The sequence below is a fragment of the Temnothorax longispinosus genome, chromosome 8, assembly GCF_030848805.1.
Source record: "Temnothorax longispinosus isolate EJ_2023e chromosome 8, Tlon_JGU_v1, whole genome shotgun sequence".
Taxonomy (NCBI): Eukaryota; Metazoa; Arthropoda; class Insecta; order Hymenoptera; family Formicidae; genus Temnothorax; species Temnothorax longispinosus.
Window position 1 is genome coordinate 434,217 of NC_092365.1, and position 24,735 is coordinate 458,951.

The 24,735-nt window shown below is 38.8% G+C and overlaps 2 protein-coding genes across 19 annotated transcripts in view; one reads left to right on the forward strand and one right to left on the reverse strand.

Moving 5' to 3' along the window:
* LOC139818131 (uncharacterized) overlaps window positions 1-24,735 on the forward strand; it is a 142,146-nt gene that overhangs the window by 99,983 nt on the left and 17,428 nt on the right. For 2 of the 6 annotated variants that reach the window (XR_011733387.1, XR_011733386.1), the window contains one exon: window positions 9,610-9,714. The exons of 2 other annotated variants lie outside the window; for them this stretch is intronic. The gene's annotated coding sequence lies outside the window, so the exon portion shown is untranslated. Of the gene's footprint in view, window positions 1-1,088; window positions 1,223-9,609; window positions 9,715-24,735 lie in introns of those variants that run through there. 2 more of the 6 variants (XR_011733388.1, XR_011733390.1) reach the window with 2 other exon arrangements.
* Window positions 1-24,735, reverse strand: part of Msp300 (Muscle-specific protein 300 kDa) — a 94,042-nt gene that overhangs the window by 64,157 nt on the left and 5,150 nt on the right. For 9 of the 13 annotated variants that reach the window (XM_071786629.1, XM_071786632.1, XM_071786624.1 and 6 more), the window contains 19 exons: window positions 16,693-16,754; window positions 15,670-15,765; window positions 15,511-15,594; window positions 15,353-15,445; window positions 14,532-14,701; window positions 14,043-14,445; window positions 13,713-13,859; window positions 13,081-13,621; window positions 11,154-12,837; window positions 10,963-11,071; window positions 10,853-10,867; window positions 9,537-10,584; window positions 3,684-9,227; window positions 3,253-3,541; window positions 2,453-2,972; window positions 1,897-2,345; window positions 1,582-1,777; window positions 1,033-1,107; window positions 91-243 (listed from right to left, as the gene is read on the reverse strand). In XM_071786629.1, coding sequence (XP_071642730.1) covers window positions 91-243; window positions 1,033-1,107; window positions 1,582-1,777; window positions 1,897-2,345; window positions 2,453-2,972; window positions 3,253-3,541; window positions 3,684-9,227; window positions 9,537-10,584; window positions 10,853-10,867; window positions 10,963-11,071; window positions 11,154-12,837; window positions 13,081-13,621; window positions 13,713-13,859; window positions 14,043-14,445; window positions 14,532-14,701; window positions 15,353-15,445; window positions 15,511-15,594; window positions 15,670-15,765; window positions 16,693-16,754 — 11,678 coding nt within the window. The remainder of the gene's footprint in view (window positions 1-90; window positions 244-1,032; window positions 1,108-1,581; window positions 1,778-1,896; window positions 2,346-2,452; window positions 2,973-3,252; window positions 3,542-3,683; window positions 9,228-9,536; window positions 10,585-10,852; window positions 10,868-10,962; window positions 11,072-11,153; window positions 12,838-13,080; window positions 13,622-13,712; window positions 13,860-14,042; window positions 14,446-14,531; window positions 14,702-15,352; window positions 15,446-15,510; window positions 15,595-15,669; window positions 15,766-16,692; window positions 16,755-24,735) is intronic. The other 4 variants (XM_071786627.1, XM_071786636.1, XM_071786622.1 and 1 more) reach the window with 3 other exon arrangements.

Genomic DNA, 24,735 nt, shown 5'->3' on the forward strand with positions numbered 1-24,735 from the left:
ATAATTAATTATGTTAGCAAAGTTTTGGTCTCTCACGATACTAAAATTCTTCTCTTCCAGTGTAAACAAGGAATAAAACTTTATGTCTACCTTGGCTGTCGCTTGGATCGATTGGAAACGTGATGTAACTTGTTGAACGCTGACAGAAAATCGAGTCTCCCCACTAATTTGCATCAATTCTGACGAGTCGTCGCTCATTTTGTCGAATTCAGCCTCATTTTGCCGGAGATTCACAATCAGCGACTGGAAAAGAAAAATACTTTTATATCTTGACTGTTTTTAAATGAGATTCATTAAAGAGCTGTTCCGCACAATTCATGTGCGAAAAAAGGAAGTAGAAAATTCTCTCTTCTTGCGTGCAGAAGCCTATTTGAGTGATGGTTAGACTATTATTACTTAAGTGTTAAACGCGAAGAAGTATACACTAACAGTAAGTATAAAAAAAATAGAGTTTAATATTCCATCCTGGTGTATCGGGCTCGTTTGTTCATCTCGATGTAAATTTCAGCGTCAAAGAAGCTCTCCATTCGTGCAGCAAAAAACAGATCTTACTGCAAATTTCGAAGCTAAAAGCGCATTTATTGAACGCAAATAGGTAGGCCGCCAAAAGTTTAACAAAAATTCACCTTGCCGATGCAAATAATTGTAAACAAATAATTGTTTAGTATTACAAAATGTTTAGTACAACACTGATATTTGTATAGCGAGATAAAATAATTTAGCTGTTCATATTTTTTTAGTCAGATCCAATATTGACGACGAAAAATACTGATTTTATTCAATAAAATGGCATACGTATCACCGTATCTCGTATTGCCAATCGCACGTGTCATTTAACGCTAATAAAATCACAAGACGAAGCGTTGGCATCTCCCATTTGCTCTGACAAAAGCTATAAAAGCTGAAAGATTATATAAGAAAAGAGCAATTGTGTCGAAGAGGCTCCTCGTAAAGCCGTTGCAATCATCCGCCTCTCTCACAATCTTGCCTTGTTACAAAATGATATTTGCAGTTCGCATATCACTCTCTTACTTGTTCGAGATGGTCACCAAGCGCAACCAGTTCTGTCACATCCGTGTTTCGCGAATCGGCGACCTTCTGTAGTTCCTAGGAAATTTTATTATATATAATCATTGTGCGTGCGAAATAATTATGCTCTACGAGTGGAGATAAAAGTTTGCGTAGATGGGGGCTTTCTCCTCTCTTTTTCGTCGACTTAAAGGTATTCGCACGATCTATCGTATGGGGCGTACAAAGAAAATACAAAACTGCAATATTAATATGCAATACTGCAAAATTTATATTCGTGTTATATTCATGTGTGTGAAAGATGTCAGTGCGTGTAGAGAAAACAGCTACATCTAATCGAAATTATAACCGGACACTTTAAATGTGCACACCTCAAATTATGTTACTATTTCGTATAAGTGAGGGAAGTTTTGTGATAGGGGACAAACACAAAGCGATCTTTATATAATCGATATCCGTTAAATAGGACACTTATCAAATTTATATTCGTAAAGCCAAAAGAAAACCGCATTTCTGTAATGCAACGTTTTATTGTAATAATTTCGAACTTACTTGGTATTTTTCAAGTTGCTCCTGCTTCTCTTCAAGCGTGTTCTTCAGACAATAGTTCTTCAATGATGTCTCGGCGTCAGTAAGCCAAGCGAGCAAACGTTCTAACGAATTTTCGTATTCACTCCATTGTTGTATTCTTTCTTCGATGCAACGTACCACATCGCTTACAGCTGTAGCGAATTTTTTATTTTCAAATCTAAAGAGAAATCATTCGACGTGTATTTATGTAGTTGACAACTAAGTCATTCGTTTAATTCCTAAATATTTTTTTTTTATAAATAAAATAATTATTATTTTCTTTTTTAAAATATTTACCTAAGATTGGCTAAATCTCTTTCCATAGATTCTTGCGAGCGAGGTGGTAGAGTACTCGCACTTTGCGCGACATGTTCTCCAAGGACATTCAGCTTTATCTCACCTTCGCTTTGACTGTCCTGTATCTCTATAACTTTAGCTAATCTGGCCTGAAGAGCAGTCTTGTTTCCTGTATAATCGCTGTAATTCGCTAAGCGTTCCCATTGACGCTTCTGGTAATCTTGATAAGCTTTCTGCAGATCGTGGAACTGCTGGAAAATATCGAGCAATGCCTCCAAGCTGGATATCCCTTTCTGAGATGTATCCACTAGCTTCTCATATCTCTTCGAAACCGAAACGACTTTTTCATGAACATCCGATGGAACTTGAGTAACTTGAACCAAAGCGTTGGCTTTCTCGGAAATGCCTTCGATGAGACGTTTATGAGCCAAGATCTCTTGATGTAATGTCTGAAATAAATTTTCCCAAATAATGTAATTAACGGTTTTCACATTATGTTTTTTTTTTATATAATCTCAGATAATAGCATAAAATATTAAAAAGAATGTAGGGAAACCTTCAATTTGAGTAGTTTCGATCTTGTTTCCTGCAAGGAAGACCACACAATCGAGGAATCTTGTTTAACTGCACGTTCCATTGTGTCCAACCAGGTCAGAATCTGTTGTAGAGTCTCTTGATAACTAGACCATTGTAAAGATTGAGCGTCTTGCTTTTTCTGTTGCTCGGTGATCCCTTCTGCTAAGCGATCCCATCTTTCACGAGCGTTTCGTAATTCGTGTCTAATTACTTCACGCCCTTGAGCGGATGTGTCCGGAAGAATCCTTTCGCCGAGAGATGTTAAGCTAGCTAAACGATGTTCAGCTTGCTCTTTTTCGGCTAGCAAAACTTGCAAACGCGAGTTCCTCGTTTCGAGGTCTCCGCCGATCTCATCTTTCTTCAAGATAGCCAAGTTTTTCTCGAGAGGCGTAAGCCAAACATCGATGGCCTTCAATTTCTCTTCGTAAGCACGATGATCATCTACGATGCTTTGGCAACGGTTTATCACTTCCTTACTGAGTACGTGCAGCAGTTGATATCTAAATATTTAATTACATTTATCGTGTGATGTACTGCTACTCTTATCTTCCCATATCTTTACTTAGAAATTAAATGTTGATTATCTAGAAATTATTAAATACAAATACAATAAAGTCTTGCGTTTTGAAAACGTATGTTTTATTTTCAGGATTTCTGTCCATATTTTGCGAGAATGAATTTTTTGAATTCTTATTTGGCGAGATTTTACTGTATATGTATACGCAAGACTGTGAAAAATATAAAGATAGTAACTTTCTGGTTAAAAATAATTCGACGTACCTGTTGCTGACTTGGGAAATTAATGGCTTGATGCGTTCGATACCACTCGCGTGCAGTAAACTATGCGACTTGTCTACGAATTCGTCTATCTCTCGCTCCTGCCGCACGATAATCTCGCGTTTTTCTTTAAATGCGCGTAGTCGCGCTTCTTTATCTTTCAGCGTAGGCTGCAGCTGTTGGTCTCGGAATGCCGCCTCCATGGAACGAAACCATTTCGTGTGAACTTCCAGCTGATCCTCGAAGTTCTGCCATTTCTCTAAAGCTGTTTTCAGTCGCTCTTCTACAGATTCTGAAAAACAGAATTTTGCCAGTGAAATAATTGCGAGAAATAAAAATCATGGATTAGATAAACTTATATAGGGATAATTTTTTTAATGTAATTTTATGTAATTTTAAAATTATATACAAATTAAGATTTGCAATACATTTACCGATTTCGCTCAGGAATTGGCGCAGATTATTTTCCAAGCTGATCACTTCCTTGTTAATAACTTCCCGACCTTTCGGCGCGGTGCTATTAGCCACAGTTTCGCTGAATTCTTTTAACCTCATGAGATGTTCCGCTCCCTGTGCCTGGCCGTCTTTTAACATCGTTAAGCTCGTTAATCTGCGAGATATTTCAGATCGTTCGCCCGTTATGTCGTTACATTCTGCCAGTTTCTCTCGTTCACCATTCAACCAATCGGAGAAGCATTTGCATTGCAGATTGAAACGATGATGCTTCTCGCAGCAGTCCTCCAAATTTTCCAACAAATCTCGCGATTTAGCAACGATATTCTGGAAGAGCTGCTTGATGGATAGCAGATAGACATTCAGAGAAGTGTCCTTGGTTTGATCGACCAATTGTTGCGCTTTGTCGCAAACCGATTCGACCAACGTCTGATGCGACATGATTTCTTGGTGCATGATTTTGTGATTCTGCAATTGCGCGCGTTTTTCCTCCAACGATGATTTCAGTTCTGTGTGCTGATGCATCGCGCGCTCGACGTCTCGCAGCCAAGCCGTTAATTGCTCTTGGGATAACGAAAATTCGGCAAACTGCATCAGACATTGATCCAACTTCTGCATCGAGTTCTGCAAATCCTCAGAAAATCCGTCCCACAGGCCGCGCAGATTTCTCAACTGTTGTCTGATTATCTCTCTACCGTCTGGCGAAGTGTGCACGTAGAGTTTCTCGCCGAGATCGATGACGGACTCGAAACGAGCATTTTCGTGAGTCCGTACGTCGCCGAGATCCCTGATGTGCTTCTGTCTGCTTTGTAACACCGCCAGATCGCCAACAATCTCGCTATGTTTCTTCAATTCCTCCTGAGCTTCGTTGATCCAATTCAAGAATTGATTGTATTTTTCGTTGAACAAATTATGCTCCTTTACGTATTGTTCGTACCTCGTTACAGCTTCCTTCGCCTGATTCCTGATCGCTTGATACCTGGTAGCTTGACGAGATATTTTGGTAACTAAATCAGATTCCGCTTCTACGCCTTGACTTTTCTCAACCGCCGCGTTGAACTCTGCGCTCTTTGCCACGATAGTCTCTTCCAGGGACTTCAATTTCTGTAAGTGCGCGCGTTTCGATTCCTCGGTGCTCTTCAGGCTTTGATCTTTCACCTGCATTTCGATCTGCTTGAGCCAAGATTCTAGACGCTCGACTACTCTTTCGAACTCAGACCATTGGTCGAACAGTTGATTCAGTTTATCTCTGCCTGAGATGCATCGTTGAAGGAAATCCTCCCAAACTTTCTTCTGCTGCTCGAAACCTCTCAGCAACACGGGATGGCCGGCTATCGAGGTTTGCTCCAATATGATATTCAATTGTTGGTTGCAGTCGGCTATAATCCTATCGCCCTCGGGCTTCTGTTGCAACACGTTCTCGATCAAAGCAATTTTAGATTTCGCTGCATCTCGATCTACTGAGAGATCCTCGCTGATGGGCGCCGCCTCGTTTATCACCGCGTTGATCCAATCTCGCATCTTCTCGAATGTCTGGAGATAAGCCTCGTGATTGGCAACGTGCTTTTCCATTATACCGATTCTATCATCCACGTCTTCTGATAGCTTCTCGTGCGCTTCGATAACGCTGTTGAGCATCTCGCTGGCCTCGTCGTCCGGTGCTGCTCCAAGCCTGTCCTGAAGTTGTTCCAGAATGTTTCGGTGAACTACGACATCTTGTGCGATAGCTTTATACAAGTGCAAGGCGAGTTTCTTCTCTTGAAGTGACGGTAACAGATCCTGCTTGTCACCCAATTTCTTTCGTGCCTCAATTAACCACTGCTTTACCTGAGAATACTTGTCTTCGAACGAGGATCGATGCATCATGTCACTCTCGATTTTCTTATAGATCACGTTTGCGCGATCAGCCAAGGCTTCCACACGACTACGCAAATTTCTCAGCTCACTTCTAATAAGTTCTCTTTGATCTGGTGTTATCCTCGTAAAAAGCGTTTCGCCCGCTTCCGCTGTTCGATTCAAAATCGCTTGTCCAGTTTCGCGTTTCTCCCCAAACGCTTTCAATTCTTTCAATCGAGATTGATAGAAGGTCATCGGTTTCGGGCCGCTGATCTCGTCGAAAATTTTCAATTTCTGTTCCGCATTTAGTAACCATGATTCCAGCTCTCTCACATTAGCGGCATATTGAGCCCTGATTTGTTTGAGATCTCTGAGTCTGTCTAGATGTTGAACCAGAAACTTGAGCACCGAATGATAACGCGTGTTCAAATGTCCTACGTATTGGGCCACGCGGGACTCTGGGCTAACTTCGGCAATCTCTTCTCCAAGCGCAATCAAATCTTTCATCTCGCTTTCATAATTCTCAACCTTTTTCTGAAGCTGCGTTGTCTCGGTGATCTTTGCGTCGATCTCGTCCGGATTTAGGAGCATCGTGGCCTCCACTCTGATTTTGTTTTCATTCTCTTTGAGCCAGGTGACCACGTTTTCCGATGTGAGCTCGTACCGTTGCCATAAAGCAATATTTTGCTTCAGCACGGATTTGATCCTGCGATAATTGACCTTCAGGGATTCTAAGTCGGCGGTGACTTTGTCGCGTTCCTCTCTGAGAGCGGAGATTGTCTCGGTACTCTCGACGGTGCTTAGAAGTGTCAACGAATTATCCGTGTCCGCTCTTCGTGCTTCACAATCGGCAATGCCGTCTTCCACATCGACCAACGAGGCCATTTTCACCTCAAGATTGTAACGATCGCTGCTCTGTTCGGGCTCGCACCAGGCTACTTTTTCCTTGTGAGTCGCCACCATGCGCTGTAGAGCGCCAAATTTCTCGTGATAGAGTTTTGTCAAGAAGGCTACCAACGTGGCATTAACTTTGTCGGCATGACTGACCACGCCATCCCTACGGAGTTGCAACGCCTGCAACTCTTTCGGCAAGCTGGATTTCGATATAGTTGGATATTCTGATGCCATATCCGTTAATTTTTCGTCAATTTTCGAAAGTGCGTAATCGCACTTTTCCAGCTCGGCTTTCAATTCTTGACACTTATTGATTCTGTGCAGAATCTTGGCATTCTCGCCGGTTAGATCATCGCACTTGATTATCTCTTCGCGGATCTTCGATATTGCGTCGCTGCATTTCTTCAACTCTTGTCTAATACCTTTCTCCTTCTCATTGAAAGTTGACGTGAACGACGCGAGCTTATCCGCGGCCTCTTTAACAACCTTGAATTCATCGTCCAATAAATCATTGAGGGATTTCAAAGTCGGTATGTCCATGTCGTCATTTAGTTTGATAAGTTGTTCGGTTTTTGTGGCGATACCCTGACGAAGTTGTTGATACACTGGTAATTCCTCGCGATACCTAATTAATAGCGCTTGTCCGCTTTCAGCGTCGAGTAAACGCTCACAAGCCGCGGTGAGCGCCTCGTTCGTGTCGCCGAGCCACTTTGTGAGTTCGTACTTCGCTTCTTCGATCTGCTTCCAGATGATGACTTGCGTTTCGTATGCTTGAGTCCGATCGATCACCTTGGCGTTAATCTCGTGGTATTTTTTTCGTATATCGGATAGGTCTGATTCGATCAGACTGGTCTTGAAGTTCGGCATTAACGACGTCTCTTTCGCCAGTTGTTGCGCTTTGCCGTCCATCTTGTCCAAAAATTGTTTACCCTTCTTCAAGATCTCCAAAGCTCTCTTATGTTTTTCCAGAGCCACATTTGCCTGGGTGATGTCGGTTGGTACATCTTTGACCGACTGGCAAAGATTTTTCGCTTCATCGATGAATTTGTTTAATTTCTCCTTGGCTTCCTGATACTGTTTCCAGTCTGTATCCATTTCAGCATATTTCCTTCTCTGCTCACGCAAGAGTTCATTCACTTTTTCCCAATTACCATCCACCGAAGAGACCACTACCTGAATGTTAGTTATCGCTCGTTGATCCTCCTTCATCAAGTTATCACCTTCTCGATGAAGGATTTCCTTTTCTGGTTCTCGTCTCTGATGATCCTCAATCAGATCGTCTATCTTCTCAATTGCCGGCGCGAGTTTTTCGCAAGTGTCAACGGCATACGTGATGTTTTGCAGGCTCGTCTGAGTGTTGACGATTTTCTCTGTAATTTTTTGCTGCAATTTTCTGAAGTTATCCCACTTAGCACCGAGGTTCTCCAACTTGTCGCGTTTAACGGATAATTCCGTCTTCAATACCGCAGCCTTGGATTCAAGATCATTCAGTAAGGAAGTCGCGGTAAGTGGTCTCTCTTGCTTGTCACGAACGTGTATCCCCAAAGTGCTATCCATTTGTGGGGCCTGTTCCTTCCAAGTGTTGATCTTTGTATATACAACTTGAAGTTCCGAAGAAAGTCTATCGAGATCAGCGACATTTGGTTTTCTGGCTTCAGATTCGTATTTACAATGATTCAATTGTGCATTGGCATCATTATGCCAGTTTAAAAGTTCGATCCACTTCTCCAAACCCTTCTTCTTCTCTCTCAGATCATCTTCGAGAGCCTTGTACTTTTTCGCCAAGGATGTGTAAGTTTCGTTCAATGCAGCGGCTTCCAACATGGAACCTCGCGATGACAGTTGTTTCACTTCGTCGTAGATTGCCGCGAATGCCGGTTGTTTTTCCGAATGCTCTTGAAGATAAGCGTGCATCGTTTGCAAATTGGTGTCGACGTTGTCCACGTTCACGTCCCCGATCTCATTGATATTAGATCTTAGTCTTGTCATCCAATTCTCGAAATCGTTGATCTTTATCTGGAATTCTTGTCGAGCCAACAACGAGTCAGAGACACGATTAATATAATGTCGAACTGTGTCCGCGAGTTTGCTTACTCTGGTCTTCATTTCAGCAACGCGACCCTTTAATGCGGAGGCGCCGTCCAGCGACAAACCATGACTGATATGATCGGAAACTTGAGTCAACGATATCAGTTGGGCCTGATGATCGGATATGCTCTTGTTGAATTCTTTCAGTTGCGCTAATTCCTTTTCCAACTTGGCGGCTTCCGGTGTTTGAACGTTGGGTTCCTTCAGAGCTTCCCTTTCGCTATTCTGCAACCATTCATTAAATTCTTTCGCTTCTGATTCGAAGGTGTTCCATGATGAAACTAATTTATCTAGCTTGGTCGTCGTTTGTACCGCCACGTCATGAACTGCGTTCCATCGCGTGTATACAGCGTCGACTTCATCAGGTGCCACTGTTCTTCCGGTTATCTGCTGGCTAATCGTTGACAAACTCTGAACCTTCGGAAGATGCTGCTGACATTGAACTTCAAAGGCCTTGGCCGATTCTAACATTTGCGTGGCTTGAGCCAAAGTGGTGGGTTTGCTGCCCATCGTAGCTGCCTTAGACTCCGCTTGTTCAATCCAAGGTTTTATCTTCTGAATGCCTTCTTCGTATTCTCTCCACGTTTCAAGATTTTGCGTAGCCAATTGACGTTGAGTTACTATGCTCTTATTCAACGATTCAACTGCCTTATGAAGATTCTCGATGTCCTCGCGGAGTTTTTTTGCCGGCATATCCTTACGGTCTTCTATACATATGAGAAAAATAAGCACTTTTTACATTAGAATATTTTTATAGCATAAATATTAAATTACGTTTATTTAAGTTTTATTTAAATCTTTTCAAATATATTACATTTAAATTATTTATGCGAATAGATAGTTAATGCTCTGCTAAAATAGAATTCCTGCTAGAAATAGCAGAAATATCATCTGTAAATTATATAGCTATATAAGAAATTATAATGATAAAAATTAAGTGACAAAAAACGAAATTTGTGTATTGTGAAATTATGTTTTTAATATATTGTGAGCCAAGCAAAAAATGGTATATTTACCTTTTATGAGTTTCCGGGATTCGTCTTCTAGTGCATTTAAAATTGACACTTTTTCCTTTATCTCTTTTTGTAGATTTTCCGTTTGACGAACTCTTTCCTCAGGCGAAACTGTGGACTCTTCGATATTCGCGACTGATTGGGGTGCAGCTTGCTGAATCCAGGATCGGAGCTCCATGAGGTTTGATTGAAATTTATTCCATCGAGTGCTATGTTCCTGAAGATAAACAACTTTCTCGCGCACGATTTTCAGCGTATGCTCCATTTTTTGTTCGGTCTCCGTCACTTCCTTTTCCAGGATCTCTTTCTTGCTTGGCGGTTTGAGCGTTTGAGAAAGATTAGTATACGTCTCGCGCAATTTCTTCATCATTTCCTCGGCTGATTTTCTCAGATTTCCGTTGAATTCCTGTTTCTTCTGCAGGTCAGCAGATACTTGAGCGGCATCGTAATAAGATGCCAATTCAATTTGACGCAGTTCCTTCTCGGCTTGCTCGATCAATCTCAAAATCTCGTCCTTTTGTTCTTGATAGGTATTCCAGAGTTTCTGCGAGTCCTTCAAAGACTTCAGCGTTTCCATACTTTGGCCGTACGTATCGTTCCAGTTGGTTTCTAACTGCTGAACTTCGGAAGAGACGAAAGGTGGGGCATGTTGATCTTTCAAAAGATCTTTGCCGCGTTGTAACATACTGACAATGGTTGCTCGCTGTTGCTCTAATTGATTAAGACGGGATTCCTGATGAGCCACCGCGCTTTGTAATTTTTCAGGAACTTCTGGTGCGACGTCGGCTTTTGATTGTTCACGAACCTTGCGCAATAAAGTACACACTTCGCGTACCTCTTTGCGATATGTGTAACTCTTCGAATAGATGTCTGTCTTCGTCATTGTAATTTCGATCGTCGGTATCAGGTTTTTATATCGAGTTATCAATTGCTCCAAATTCTGCTGTGCAGTAAGTGCATCGCGATCCGAACGATTCAATGTCAAGTTGTCGAGAGTTTGAACCAGCCATTTCATTTCTTCACGCTTGCTGTCAGCTTCACGGCAGATTTTCTGCGAACAGTCAATAGCATTTTGCGATATTCATTACGTTTGACTAAAGTCATATATCAACCTTTGATGAAAGAGATGAAAGAGAAATGATAAAAGAAAGGACTGATTATTGATTAACTTTTATAGATAAATTAGATCAAATCAGATTAAATCGGTATTCATTCGGTATTAAAAAATTTTTATTCCAAGAGTAATCGTCATTGAACTCTTGAGCGCGTCCTAGCAATTCTACAAGGAATAAGGCAAGATAGAGGTGCGCGATATTTACCGTCAAGGTCTGGAGCTATCCGGAGGGAATGCAGAAAAGGCGAAGCAAAGTATTTAAATATTTAAATGACGTGATAGAGAAATTGTATGTGAAACTGGCTGGTATTTTACCTGAAATATAGTTTTCTCCTTTTCGAATTCTTCTAGTGTATTGACCTCGTGTAAAATGGTTCTCAACGTACTATCAACATGATCCATCCAATGCACCATCTCATCGAACCTAAAATCAATTGCACAAGTTTCAAGTATTTAAAGAAAAAAATTGCCACCGATTTGTAACACAAAATTCAACGAATGCTCACTTCTGTCTATAAGTCGCCCATTGTTGTGGAACTTCGCGCAACTGTTCCCTCAAGTTCTCCACTTTCTGCGCGGTTTCTTCCCATAAACGTTCAGCGTTTTGCGCGGTATCAGCCAGGCTGGTATCTCTCGGCTTGAGCTTGCTATAGGCGTCACTGATTTTCTTCAAAGTCTGTAGGCAACGCTCGACCTCGAGGACGGTACCCCGGTTCACGAAAAATTCTCTGTTGCGCTGCTGAATACCGTCCACGTCATCGTTGTTGATAAGTGCTTGCTGCTCAGAACTGATCTCCATCTCGATTTCTTTGAGATATTGAAGGAAGCTGGCCTCATCTAGACGGAACTCGAGTCTCATTAGATGAAGCGGCGCAAAGGTCAGGACTTCTCTCCAGCGATTCTGAAGAGCTTCCACCGTGTTTGCGATGGAGAGTTGCTGATCAACTGGTAATACATTCCGGAGATCTTGACCGGCCTTCACGAGATCCTGTATCCATTTTTCCTTGACTTTACCGAAGAAATTTTTATGGTACTCGACGGATTGACGGTTATCGATGTGCTTCTCGTTGATCATCGTCTCAGCAACCGAGAGCCATTCGGAGATTTGCCGCTCGCATTCTTTAAACTTCGTCCAGCGTCGGACAGACTCTTGCAAACGTTGTTCCCAGACTTGTGCCGCTTGAGACACTTTAACAAATCGATCATTAAGTTCTCTCAAGGTAGCTCCACCTTCGGCGGTCTCCACGTCGGCGTGACTATCGACAGCCTTGACGATGTTAGCGAACACTTTGTTCTTAGATTCTAGCATGGATTTGTAGTAAAGCGTTCTCGAAAAGAAAGCTTTATGACGATCTAATTGAGCTAGAACAGCGTCTCTACCACCCGCGAGATTGATATTGGCCAAAAAACTCTCGGCTTCGTCTAACCACGCAGATATCTCCTTTTGCCCTGCTTCTAGGGATTCTTGTTGCACCAATAATTGGTGATATAAGTGCAATTGCATTGGTATTAAGGCACGTACCTTAACAAGCGCTTCTTTCTCTTTCTTTAGAGTGTTCATCATCTTGTCGACGTCCTCGCGGGACAAATCCTGAATAAGGTTCTGGAACTTTTTACTGATATTCTTGAAGAGGTTTTCAATGCCCTCAACTTCGTTGTGAAGAGTCTGCAATTTTTCTCCGTAAGCCTTGATCCGCTCAGTAGAACTCAATCCGGTGGTCAATAAGGCAATTTCGGCATCTCTTAGCCAGTTCTGCAGAGTCTCTATTCCCGTCTTGTAGTCCTTTCTCGTTCGAATGAGATCACCCGCGTGCATATACTGTTTGGCTTCGTGAAAGAGCTGTTCCCATCTCGCTGTCAGATTCGTGTAACGCTCCTTCAGACGAAATGCAACAGATTCGTCGGATGTGGCGATCAGAAAGCTTACAGTGTCCGACAACTGCTGATGTTTGTCCTTCCACACGCTGATGTCTTGAAAAAACTCCATCCTTTCTTCCTCTGGGAGAATTAAGGCGGGTTCAGCGCGAAGTAACCATGCCTCGAATTCATCTGAGACGATGGTCCAACGACGCCAGTATGCGACAACTTCTTCGAGCATACTTTGGGCGCAGCGCAGATCCATCGACACGTTCTTCCATTTTTCGGCCGTCTCGCGCATAAAGCGATCAATATTGAGGCTCTCTTCTCGATCTGAAAAGCACGAATTTATCACAGTATTATGATGAGGAAAAAGGCTATTCACTTAGGAAATTATATTTTAATATTAAAAAATTAATTATGTTTGAATTAACTAGTTACTATTTATTCTAATTAATAATCATACGTAAATATAAATATTCTTTGCAACTTGTAAATACCATTAACATACATTTATTATTGGCAATCAGTTAAATTGAATATCAACTAATAGTCGACTAAGGTATCTTTATTTACCAATATCACCGTCACGCTTGTATTCCTCCGCAACTTGCTGCATATCCAAATAAGCCTTCTGAAATTCCTGGAATATCCTGTTTCGTGAAACAAAGTTGCGATACTGCTCCAACATCTGGTGCACTTTCTCCTCTGTGCCGTATTTGATGTTCCAGCCTTTCAGTTTGGTCTCAACGAGGTATAGGAAAGCGATCAGGCAACATTTGTGCTCTAAGAACTTTAATTTCACCCTTCTCTTAGCGGCGTGAGCGGGCAGGCTATCAAAGCGCGCGGACATGTTATCTAATTGTTCAGGCCGAACTTGTCTCGCCAACGGTGAGTTCTTAACATGCTGGAATTTCTCCGTCATTGCCGGTAAATCGAGGAAGAATTTTTTATGGTCTTCTAGCTTGCTCGAGATTATATTTGCCGTGCTTTCTGACATTTCTTGTGGTATATTATTGTCCGAGTATAAGAGAGCTTCGGCTCTCGCCAACCATCTGCCGACTTCTCCTAATTCTCCCGGTAACACTGAATCTAACAACCAAAGCCAGTGCAGCATCTAGAAAAGAGAATGAGACATTTCTTGAAAAGGAATTTCTACAATTCAAGGTTCTATTCGTTTAAGTTAGAGAAACTGCAGAGAAACCTACAAAGAGTTCCATTTGCTGCCATAACATTTGTATATGTCTCCAAGAATCTCGTGTGATGCTTATCATACTAGGTGTATCGACCAAACTTTGCATCTTTTTATATATAATTGATTTCTCATCAGTCTCTGCTCTAAACAACATATATTCCTGAAAAAGAATATAAGAAATAATACATTTTTTTCTTTATTTATACTTACTTATCTTTTTTAAGCTTTGAAATAACATGAGATCTTTTAAACATTAATTTTAATAATTTTTTGTTATATAAATGGCTTCAAAAAATTAAAATTAAGATTTACGCTAAATCTGTTGGACTTATTATGAAAGTACCGGATAACTTTGTGGATAGGCGTTTGTTCTATCAAGTTGTTCGAGATGCCTGACTCTCTCGTTTAGCCATTTAAGTAGACCGTCGTATTCTTCTTGTATAGCCGCGAAGGAATCAGGAGCCGTGTTTCCTGGTTCCGGATATTTGTGCAAAAATTGGGCAACGTATGTCATGATCGATTTCTCGTCAGGTTGCGGTACATCCACGTCCTCGGGGTCCAACAGTCGAGCAATACCTAGTTCGATTTCGGCAACCTGGAAGGCTGTTTCTAGCCGAGCTCTGTTCGACGCTTCTCTCATAGCTGCTATGTTTACTAAGTTGGCCTTTATAGCATCGATGATAGCTAAGAAGGCATTTCCGTCTCTCCAACTTTCTCCGAAATCTCGAACTTGAATACCAACGTCCCTGAAGAATCCATCATAATAACAGAAAACTCCACGTAATTGTATTGTAATTGTATTACACAAATAGCAATTCGACAGAATACTGACTTGGGCAAGGCGTTGGTGACCCATTGAAGCAACGTTTTCCGTGCACTTTGTTTCCATTTTTCGCTGCTGATGCGTTTCCTTTCGCTTGCCGCCGAGCCGAGGCTTTCGAGGCTGCTCTGGCTGCCCCAGGTTTGTCCAAGATACTCGAGGGCTCTCGTATTCTCTTCGATCTAAAAAAAAGCCGAGGACTGGTACGATGTTTTCTTTCCTTGTCAAGCCTAAAGATAATCTAGCGTGCATACTAATAGAATGCGCAATGTCATGCAAGTGCAATGCGTCTTGTTCTTTTAGAACGATCAAGATCATTTATCGCATTCACGATCTTGTTTTTTTTACTACTCACCCGCTTGCGATCCTTGGATCGTAGCTTGTTTATTGAAATATATACGGTTAGCAGAGTGACATAATTTACTTTACTCGCGACGAGGATTAATTTATTCGAGCAGCCACGATCATTTGATTTATATAGAAAAAGATTCCCAATATTTACCAGTCGCGTAATTAACGTAACTTAAAACTCACTTTGTGAATAAAATAATGTAATTATATGTCACAGGATTAAAATTTTGTTTAATCGCAAATAATATGTTAATTGATAAGGTCAATTATTATAGCTTGAGCAAGAAAATTAGAAAATACAAATTAACTCTCGTTGCGGCGTATAAAAATATGGTGCTGCTGCATATTTGTCGAAGTACTTTGATACGTGATACGAGCGCTATATTTAAGCAGCTACCGAATACTAAGTATACTGGTGCTCTTTTGCATAACTGTCATTACATATGACTAACATATCTGAACGTAACGATAACGATAAATACCTGGAAATATAGGATGATAGTCCATATTAGGCCCAATACTACCGGCGGTCGTCCATCGACCAAATCGGACGAATTTATATTCACTAATTTGATCTGCGAAAATATTAAATTAGAAATCGATTACCACAATTTGCTGATAGAATAACGGAAATACTCACTTTCTTGCTCTGTAAAAATTGTAACGCAGTATTGGCGTTACTCAAGAAATGCGGTCTCTTTAGATTACGGCCTCTCTCCACAGGCTGAAAGATCACGAGCATTTTAGACAACTGGTTTTAACATTTGTCTCATAAATAACAGCGCAAATATTTCATTACCAGTTTCTCCCCTGAAAGAACTTCAAGTAACGCGAGAAGGCGCGTACCGTCTTTCAGATCCTCGATTAAGTCATCAATACGAAGCGGTTGGACTCTCTATAGAAAAGAATATTTACAAATTGTGTAATCACGACGAATCATATATTCTTCAAACATACAAATAAGAAAAATCTTATTAAAAAGTTTTCAAAATGTAAATACGCCAAGTACATGAAAACATTTAAAAGTATATATGCATCATTAAATCATATAAGAATTAACTGCTCAAAAATAGATATGAAATCAATCTAATTAGCCAAGTATTTTTGCCGCTTATATGAAATTTAATATGCGTATAAAAATACTTGAAATTTAATAATTATTATATTAATATTTAATACTTTAATAATTTAATATTTAATGCTCATAGCGTATAATATCTTTAAGTTAATACAACCATAGTTTGCTGCAAAAAATTTCTATAATAATAATAAACTACAATTTCGTTGTTTTCCGATCGTATTGATTCTTGATCTATATAGCGATGTATGTTACATAGATCAATGTTATTTGTTCTTCGTTTGATGATACACAGTTTTTCTACCAAAACGGCTATTCGGTACGAGGACGCGCTCGGAGCGAGGCGCTCGGCTTCAATAGCTTCGTTGCCTCTGATGCATGCATGTCACGACGAGTGGAGTTTCCGCAGTAAGGCAAGTTCTGAAGGATGCGGAAGTAGGGGAGTATTGAAACTCAAGAGCCAGGTACGGGCTAGATCAGCCCGTTCAAGTTTCGATAGCACGATACGAGAGGCAACCCGCGTCATGTTTTATAACGCGTCACGTAAGGATCGAGAGCATTACGTAACTTTGAGAAAAGAACTAGAGTCAGCTTATCGAGAACTACCGTCGCATTATCGTTATCGTTATCAAGTACTTGCCGGTAGAACGGAGTACGATATCAGGGCAAGATTTGCTACGCGCGAATGTTTGTTTCATTGCGTTTCATTGAAGATGACAAATATATTTCTTGATACACGCTTACCTTCGACAGATGAGAATTGATCCAATTTATAAAGGTTTTCTTTTGCACGCGTTCTTGCTCGTCTGAAAGAAGAAGCGAGAAACAAATATTAATTTTTGCGCCGTAAAAATAAATTAATTGAAGGAGATTATGTTTCCACGAAATTAAGGAGCTGATTCTTGAAATTGCGACACGTGTTTTTGAGAGGATATAAATTATTCGTTTAGATGAGTGTATTGGATGATGAATGTCGAGCTGAAAAAGAACACACAGTGGTGTTCGTAGATTTCGTGGGCATTTGCGAATCATCAAAATCAATTATAAGGATTGCGCGAAATACATTAGCGCCGTTTTATTTTTAAATCTGCCGTCACTTTTACTATACTTCCCAGTTATGGTGCCGTCACACTACGAGGCAGACAGGCGATAATGAATGTGCAACTGGCATACACCCGCAGGCGCATGATCGCGAGACGAACATTAATCTGTCACGTAAATTTATTTGCGCGATATGCACGTCCGTTCTTAACACGATCTGACTGCAAGAGGAAAAACTAATCGTACAAGTCAGCAGATGAATATGATCGGCGAAATAGATTGTGTGCGTAGAGATTCATTGCATAGAGATGTTTATAACTCTTGTATAAAATGCGAGTTTCTTCTCACAAGTTTTTTCTGCCTTATTACGTTTTTTTAAAAACAATTGGGAAAATTTATGGGAAATATCTTATCTGTCTTTGATGATGACATCTATTTTAGACGGTAACTCATTTATTTCTGCGTATGAAAAATGCGAGGGTGATGTTTATCTTTCAATGAAAATATTCTGAGCCATAATGTTTAATGTATGCAATTTAAATTGGGATTCTTTTACTCGCCGACACATGTGCGCTTACGAAACGACGTTACGACGGTTCCTGGAAGCAAAAATCTGCAGTTCCCGAAATAAAACGGCGTTTGATGTCATCAACAGGCACTAATACCGTTGCCTTGAAACAATGTTCCTTTTCATCGAGTCCTCCATATGATCTCGCCACGGTATATTATATCTTTGTGTCGTAATGCGATCGTTTTTTGCAAACGCATGAGGTAGGCTTCAACGCGCGGTGCGACTATAATCAGCAAAACTGTCGATAATTAACGAAGACACGGTGCTTCATTCGATGCAGTTCTTCTTCTTTTACGAGTCAGAGAATCGTCAGAAGTTTCTTTTCGTTTGATCTTTCGGACAACGTTGCATAAATCGGACTTTTTGACACAAGTTCGTTAATTTTTCTGTGGACACAAAAGTTGCTTTGGGAAATATTTGCAGTTGAATTTTGTTTAAGAAGATATTGGAAGAGCTCTCGCTCTTGCAATTACATTACGCGTCGCAAATTCTCCTTTCGATAAGATTAATAGGACATATTCTCAAACTCGCACGTACATATAAAGATAAGAAAACACTAAAGACGATACAGTATTCGCTAAAAGCAAATATACAAGAGTTATGAGAAATATTTTAAATATTTTTGTAATATATATATAATTATTTTATTTAAATATATTTTATGTGCATGTCCCAAAGACGGAATAATCTTTGCACTGCAAATTCTTCGATTTATAATTAATTTTTTCTCAACAAGACAGTTGAAATAATAGCTTTATAGTTTTGAAATAATTAATAATTGACAAACTGGGAGATAAATAAAAATTAAGGAAAGAAAATAAATTATAAAATAATGTCATTTAGAAACTAATAAACATATTTTATTTTGATAAAATTTTAATTTGAAGTTGAAAAAAATATTAAAAATTGAAAAGACACGATAAAAATAAGTACTGTAGTATTTTCAATAAGTATTAAAAAATCATTCCTATATGGATCAAAGAAAAAGCATTAAAAGAACATTCGATTATGAATTACCTTGTACAAAATAGCTACTACGAGAAGTGTAATTTTTTATAGAATATTAATTATTAAAATAGATGAAAGATGATACGTTTTAATAAAGAATGAGGAAAGTTCGTAGAATTTGCATACATGTGATAGAAGCTTAGATGAGGAATACTGACCTATTGAACTTTCGCGATATATGGGAAACTGTAAGAAATTACTATCGTCAGTCTTTAATGTCTTTATCGTCATTTTATCCGTGGTAGATGTTTTATCATCGCTACTGGGTGTGAGCGAAAGTTGAAGATCACGTTGCGTTGCAGTACAACCCGGTAACATTGAAAAGGCAGGATATTCCCACGCGTTCTCATTACCATTCATCGCGAGTGTCATGGTTACAGTAAATCGTTCGGCAAAACACGCGAGACGTAGTGCCTGTGATGCGTTTAATTACACAATTTTCGAGGGTCCTTCATATCTACATTGCCGTAAATGTCAAAAGTGAGATCACACACATGCGAAATAACATAGATCAAATATTATAGCTGTCAAAGTACCATTTTTGGAATACAAAGAGTTTCATTACGAATAAAATAATTTTAATGATAAATAATCTTCCTACAGGCATTTCTCAATATCTAATTTTTTTAACAAGTTAACATTTTCTGGAAAATGCATAAATATTGAAAAATTTATATGCCCATATAACAATTATTTAATGATTCTAATATTTGAGATCTTCAAAATAAAGATAATCATTAGTACCACTTACACAATTCTTTATATATTATATATTTATATTATATATTATATATTATAAAAATATATATAATTATAATTATAATATCAAAATATAATTATGACAATATGATTACAATAAGTTAAGAACCAATCTTCATTCGTATGATTCATTCGAGTTTTTTACTGTGTACAACGTCATTTAATCTAGTGTGTAATTTCTACCATTTTGTAAGAAGCACGCGTTTGTATCATTTCTAATTTTAAATTCAGCTGATCGGGAGGCGCATGAAAAAGTCCACCAAACGTATTCTCGTACTCGAAAATATCCGAAATTGCATCGCGTAAAGTAAATTTTGCACGATGTTTGTCAAGCACTCACGCCCGCCAACGACATCCAAAATAAATACCGTTTCAAACGAGCAGAAATGTTATTCTGTAACGCGCATGCCACTCTCGCCTTCGTGAATAACATTCAGGATTCTGGGACAAGATAATCCGCGATTATGTCATCGGTGTTGTGAGAACGAGACTCCGGTACTCGCGTAATCGTCCAAACTAGCGAAACATGCGTGCATTTTTACTTATACTGTATCGATGCTAAATATTTCTCAAGTAATAACAGATTCGGTTACTAGAATCGAGAGATATCGATCGCGGAATAGTGATACGAGGATATGGATAACATTAATCAGATGTCTCGGAGTCAATATCATCTATATCTCTTCCTCGCTTCTATCTTTATCCACTTTTTCTACCTACGTGTTTTTTTTTTATAATTGTTCAATGTTACTTCGTAGATAAATATTCAGAAGTCATTTTACGTTTTTTTTTTAACTTGGCTGCTATATATAAGTTACAAAATTCAAATTTGTTTGAAAAGATTCGTATTTAGTTTTTCAGAATATAATCTTATTAGCGCCGTTAAAATTGAGCCAACCGCATAATTTTGATTGCATTAAAAAGAAAATAAAGGTAAAAATATTAAATGTTACTGTATGTGATTTATCTCTTGAAAAATTGTTCTTAAAAATTAATTTTTTATCCTATATTAACTCTTCGATATTATTTTAAATTGTTCTGTACGTGAAGAATAAGTACATCTTCCTTGTAAGCATAAATACGAGACATCGATTACATAAGTTTAATTTCAGCAGGTTCTATACCAAATATCGTGATTTCAGTTTTCGTGACGGAATGGATGGCAGAGCACTCGTGCGTTCGTTCACGTGTCCGTCTGTGAGTTACTACTCCGAAAAAAGGATAGGCAAAGGCGAGGGCAAAGGCTAAACCTAAACCGTATATTAATGTCTCATTATACGGCGTCACGGAAGGTAACTGTGCGGCTGTAAAAATCAACGTAGCAACAGGAAATTTCAGCTATTATGCATTTACCATGGACGAAGTTTACGGGTTACGAACCAAAACGAATGCGGAGTGTCCTAAAACTCGTGTCTCAATTTTAACGATAGATTTCCTAGCAGACTTGAATAAATTTCGAAGTTATTTGCGACCTGCGAGTCGGGAAACTAAAAATACATTGCAAGATCATATTTTTTAAATTAATTTTAGATATAAACTTTATTTTAATATTTAGTATTACAATTAGCTATTATTTTTCTTTCCTCTTTCTTATATAGCAAATAAATAGCAAATAACAGTTCAGATCCAAAATAATATCGCAATAGCATTCGCAAATAGGCAAAGTTGAGTATCGAATAATTCGATAAATGTTAGCGTATCAACAAATCCAGAATTACAGTTCTAATTTTAAAAATGTTTCAAATTCATTGCAAAATCTATTATAAAAATTAAAATTGATATTTGAAACATTTTGTATACTACCATATGACTCCAATGATTTTAAAAATAATTGATTATAAAATTTGCATAATATATAATGATCCATTATTTTATTTAAGCAATATTATGGACACAGCCGAAATTGACTTTCACTCCATCTGATTTATTGTTCGCAAGTTTGTGCTATATATAACCGATTCTCGGCTACGATCGATGTATTTTTACGCAAGCAGATAGGCCGATAGAAGAAAAATTAACGGCATAACACGGATCGATAGGGAAACTTTGAACCGGAACGATCAACTCACGGAGGTCAGATCGCTTTTAACGTTCGCCACGCTAACCGTTACTTGTCGTGATGGTTCAACCGGTCGCGCGAGGAAGAAAACGTAAATAGACATTGGCCGTTTAACGCAAAAACGTTTGAAGCAACCAGAGACAGTCGCGTGCCGCCTCGAGAACCGTGTATCACGGATAGCCACCAACACGTTAGCTGAACGCATAGATTCATCTCAAACTTAGAGGATTACGGAGTTCGTGAACTTCCCTGATTGTTTCTGTCGTGCGAATAAATTACAAAGCTAGAACACCGAAGGAAATAAACGCCTACCACATATTATGGTACTTCATACTTTTCGATTACAGCAATTTTGAATCTTGCAGTAACGAAGTCATCTTCGAGCATCTCCTAACGCATCTCGCTGACGGATTGTTTGTTATATAGCTTTCTAAAAAATTGAATTAAAAATTGAAAGCCGAGGATTCAGACACTCGTTATTATTTATATTCATGCATGGAACACAGAAAAATTGGTTCTGCGCCAACAATATCCTAATCTTCTTCGTTGCGCAAGTAGGCTTATACCATAGAATAATTTCACGATCATGTTTGTGGTCGCCGACCAGTATTACGACAGCCATGCAAGACAGCAATATCCGAGATGTCCGGTTTCCACGCGAGGAAAGGAAAGGGAACCAGTAAAGTGGGACAAGTTCTCGAGGATGAGGTCAGACTACGTCTCCTCTCGGATGAGACGGGATAAATTATGAAAGAGAGAGAGAAATGATCAAACAAATCTTACAACTTGTTATACACTAGTCTTACGCGGTAGCTTTGCCTATAATCGAAGTCATTAAAATACTTCGACGATACATTATGCAATTGTGGTGACTCGTTAAATTTAAATAAGCAACAATCGACGCGCATGAGTGTTCAAAGAAAGAAAAAGAAGAGAACTATGATATAACGTTCATTTAAAGTCATAAATGGATATTTTAAGAATAATTGTATGTTAATTATGACAAAATGGCTTGCGTTTTAACATTCGCTATGCATTGTTCGACACGCTACAAATACAGGCGCGAAAATATTTTCGTAAATTAGAGTGTGTGTTCGTGATTCAGCAACGAAAAATAAACGCGTTTCGTGGCAAGATCAACTTAAAGAGATATTTTACCGGACATGCAAACGCAAAACGGAAATTAAGAAAACATTTTTACGTTCGATAAACCAATTAAGCTGACAGAAAACGAGCAAAAATTTTTTATGTAATAGAAAATGACAATTTATAGTTACAAATCATCTTGTATATAAATCATGTCGTTCGCGAAGATCGATATAACCGACTATACTTTATTCCGAGAAAACATCGCTCGATAATTGTCGCTAGGAAATGCATTGCAATGAATAAAATTGTTGCAAAATTTACGGATGAAGTCAATATCCATAATATAATTCTAATCTATTTCTTTCAAATATTTGTCAATTTTGTATTACAAAATTATATTAGTTTTCTATTTTCCTTAGATACTGATATATTTAGACATTGCTACAAGATTTTGACCAGGTTTACGACTATTATAGTCAAACATTTTATAATTCTGTCCTACCAAATTAATGATCACTGTAAACATAGTCATAAAAGCTGATGAGTCTGTTGCTAGGGAATAAAAATGAAGTTATTAAAGTTTTATTATAAATCCATTGCCGCACATAAAACCGCACGTAAAACGTTTATTTCTTGGTCATCGCTGAGACATCGATAAAGAAATACGTAGACATGAAGCCTGTTTGTTTTAGCTGAACTTCTTTCGCAGTTCATGTCTTTTCTCCTTTTCTTTCCAACGTAAAAAAAAGGAGAAAAGATGAACAGTGCAAAAAGTTCAGCTAAAACGAATAGGCCTACGTATATGTTTCATGTGTTCAAAGTTCTAAAAAAGTTCTTCGGCAAACAGTCCTTCAAAAGCATTTAAACAAGTATATAAGTAAGACCAGCTCTATTATTGTGCTGAAAGCCAGATATATAGAACATATTACATTGTTATGATAGAGAAGCCTTTTTTCTGACAACAATCCTATCTTGGTAAGTCTGATCGTCAACCTACCGTTGATCTACCGTTGACCTACTTCGCGTCTGACCAGTAAAACTGTTTTAACGACTCCGTGCACCAATCGAAAAGCCAGCCCTGAGATGAGAGATAACCGAGCATGGCCTTGACATTCATACGATAACTCGAGTGATTTATCAGACGTACAAATATATCTATGAGTCTTTATGGAAAGGTGCCGTTTGGCATTTAATTTGAAGCTTAGCGTGTCAAATATTCATTGATCGATACGATGATATTATATAGATAATATTAATAAATAACCTGATAAATACAATCGTGATAAAAACAAAAGTTGCGACATGCATGTCGCGTGTATGCACGTATGCATGCAAAGTTAGAAATGATATGTATATCTCACTAACACTGAAAATTCTATTAATTAGCTTCTTTGAAATAGAAATAAATTTGTATGTGGAAACGAATTTAAATTTCGGAAACACAAATTTGAAATAGATTCTTCTTTAATAAGTACTTGGTAAAAATTTTGATTTATTGATAAATATTGGTAAAATTTGATTTCACATTAGATATTTTAGCACAATTAAGATATTTATCTTACATGCTATCAAAATAGAATTACGATTTCAAGTATCAAACACAGGACTTCGTTGCAAGTAGTTTTACTATTTTAAGATTGAGACTCATTAATAGTCATATCGCTTTTCATTAGTCCCACTTGTTTTATATTTGCACGCGAAATTGTTTCTTAATTGCTTGATAATTGATGTTTCGTATAAACGATGAGGTAAGATCGCATGTTGTAGAGCGCGCACGTGGTCTGTCAGGCAAACTATGAAAATTACAGCATGCGAGAGTGCTATAGAACGAACCCGTCCGAAGTTCTCGATTTGCTGTCATTAACGCGACGGACAATAAACCTTTCGCTGCATACGCGCGAATATATATGTATTTCGAACGCGCGCGTGGGCGCGATGTGCCCTCTCGCTAACGAGCCTGCTCCTCGAAATTTGGCGCACTCGATTAATTCATCATCCGACGGGTTTCTACGACGACAGAATTTTGTTCGACACACGCGCGAGAAGTGACGTGTTAAAAGTGTGAAAACACTTTGGATCGCATTCTCATCGCTAACCGTGATTATTTAATCCTGAGTTTTGTTTGTATTTTTGCATCCGTATGAGTGTATTCAATTTTATTATGTGACATTATATATGGTCGCGCAGAACTTCTCTTCGTGTCTCTCGTAAAAGGACTCTAGAGTCTAGAGGAACAAGAGAACGGATAAAAGATGTGGAT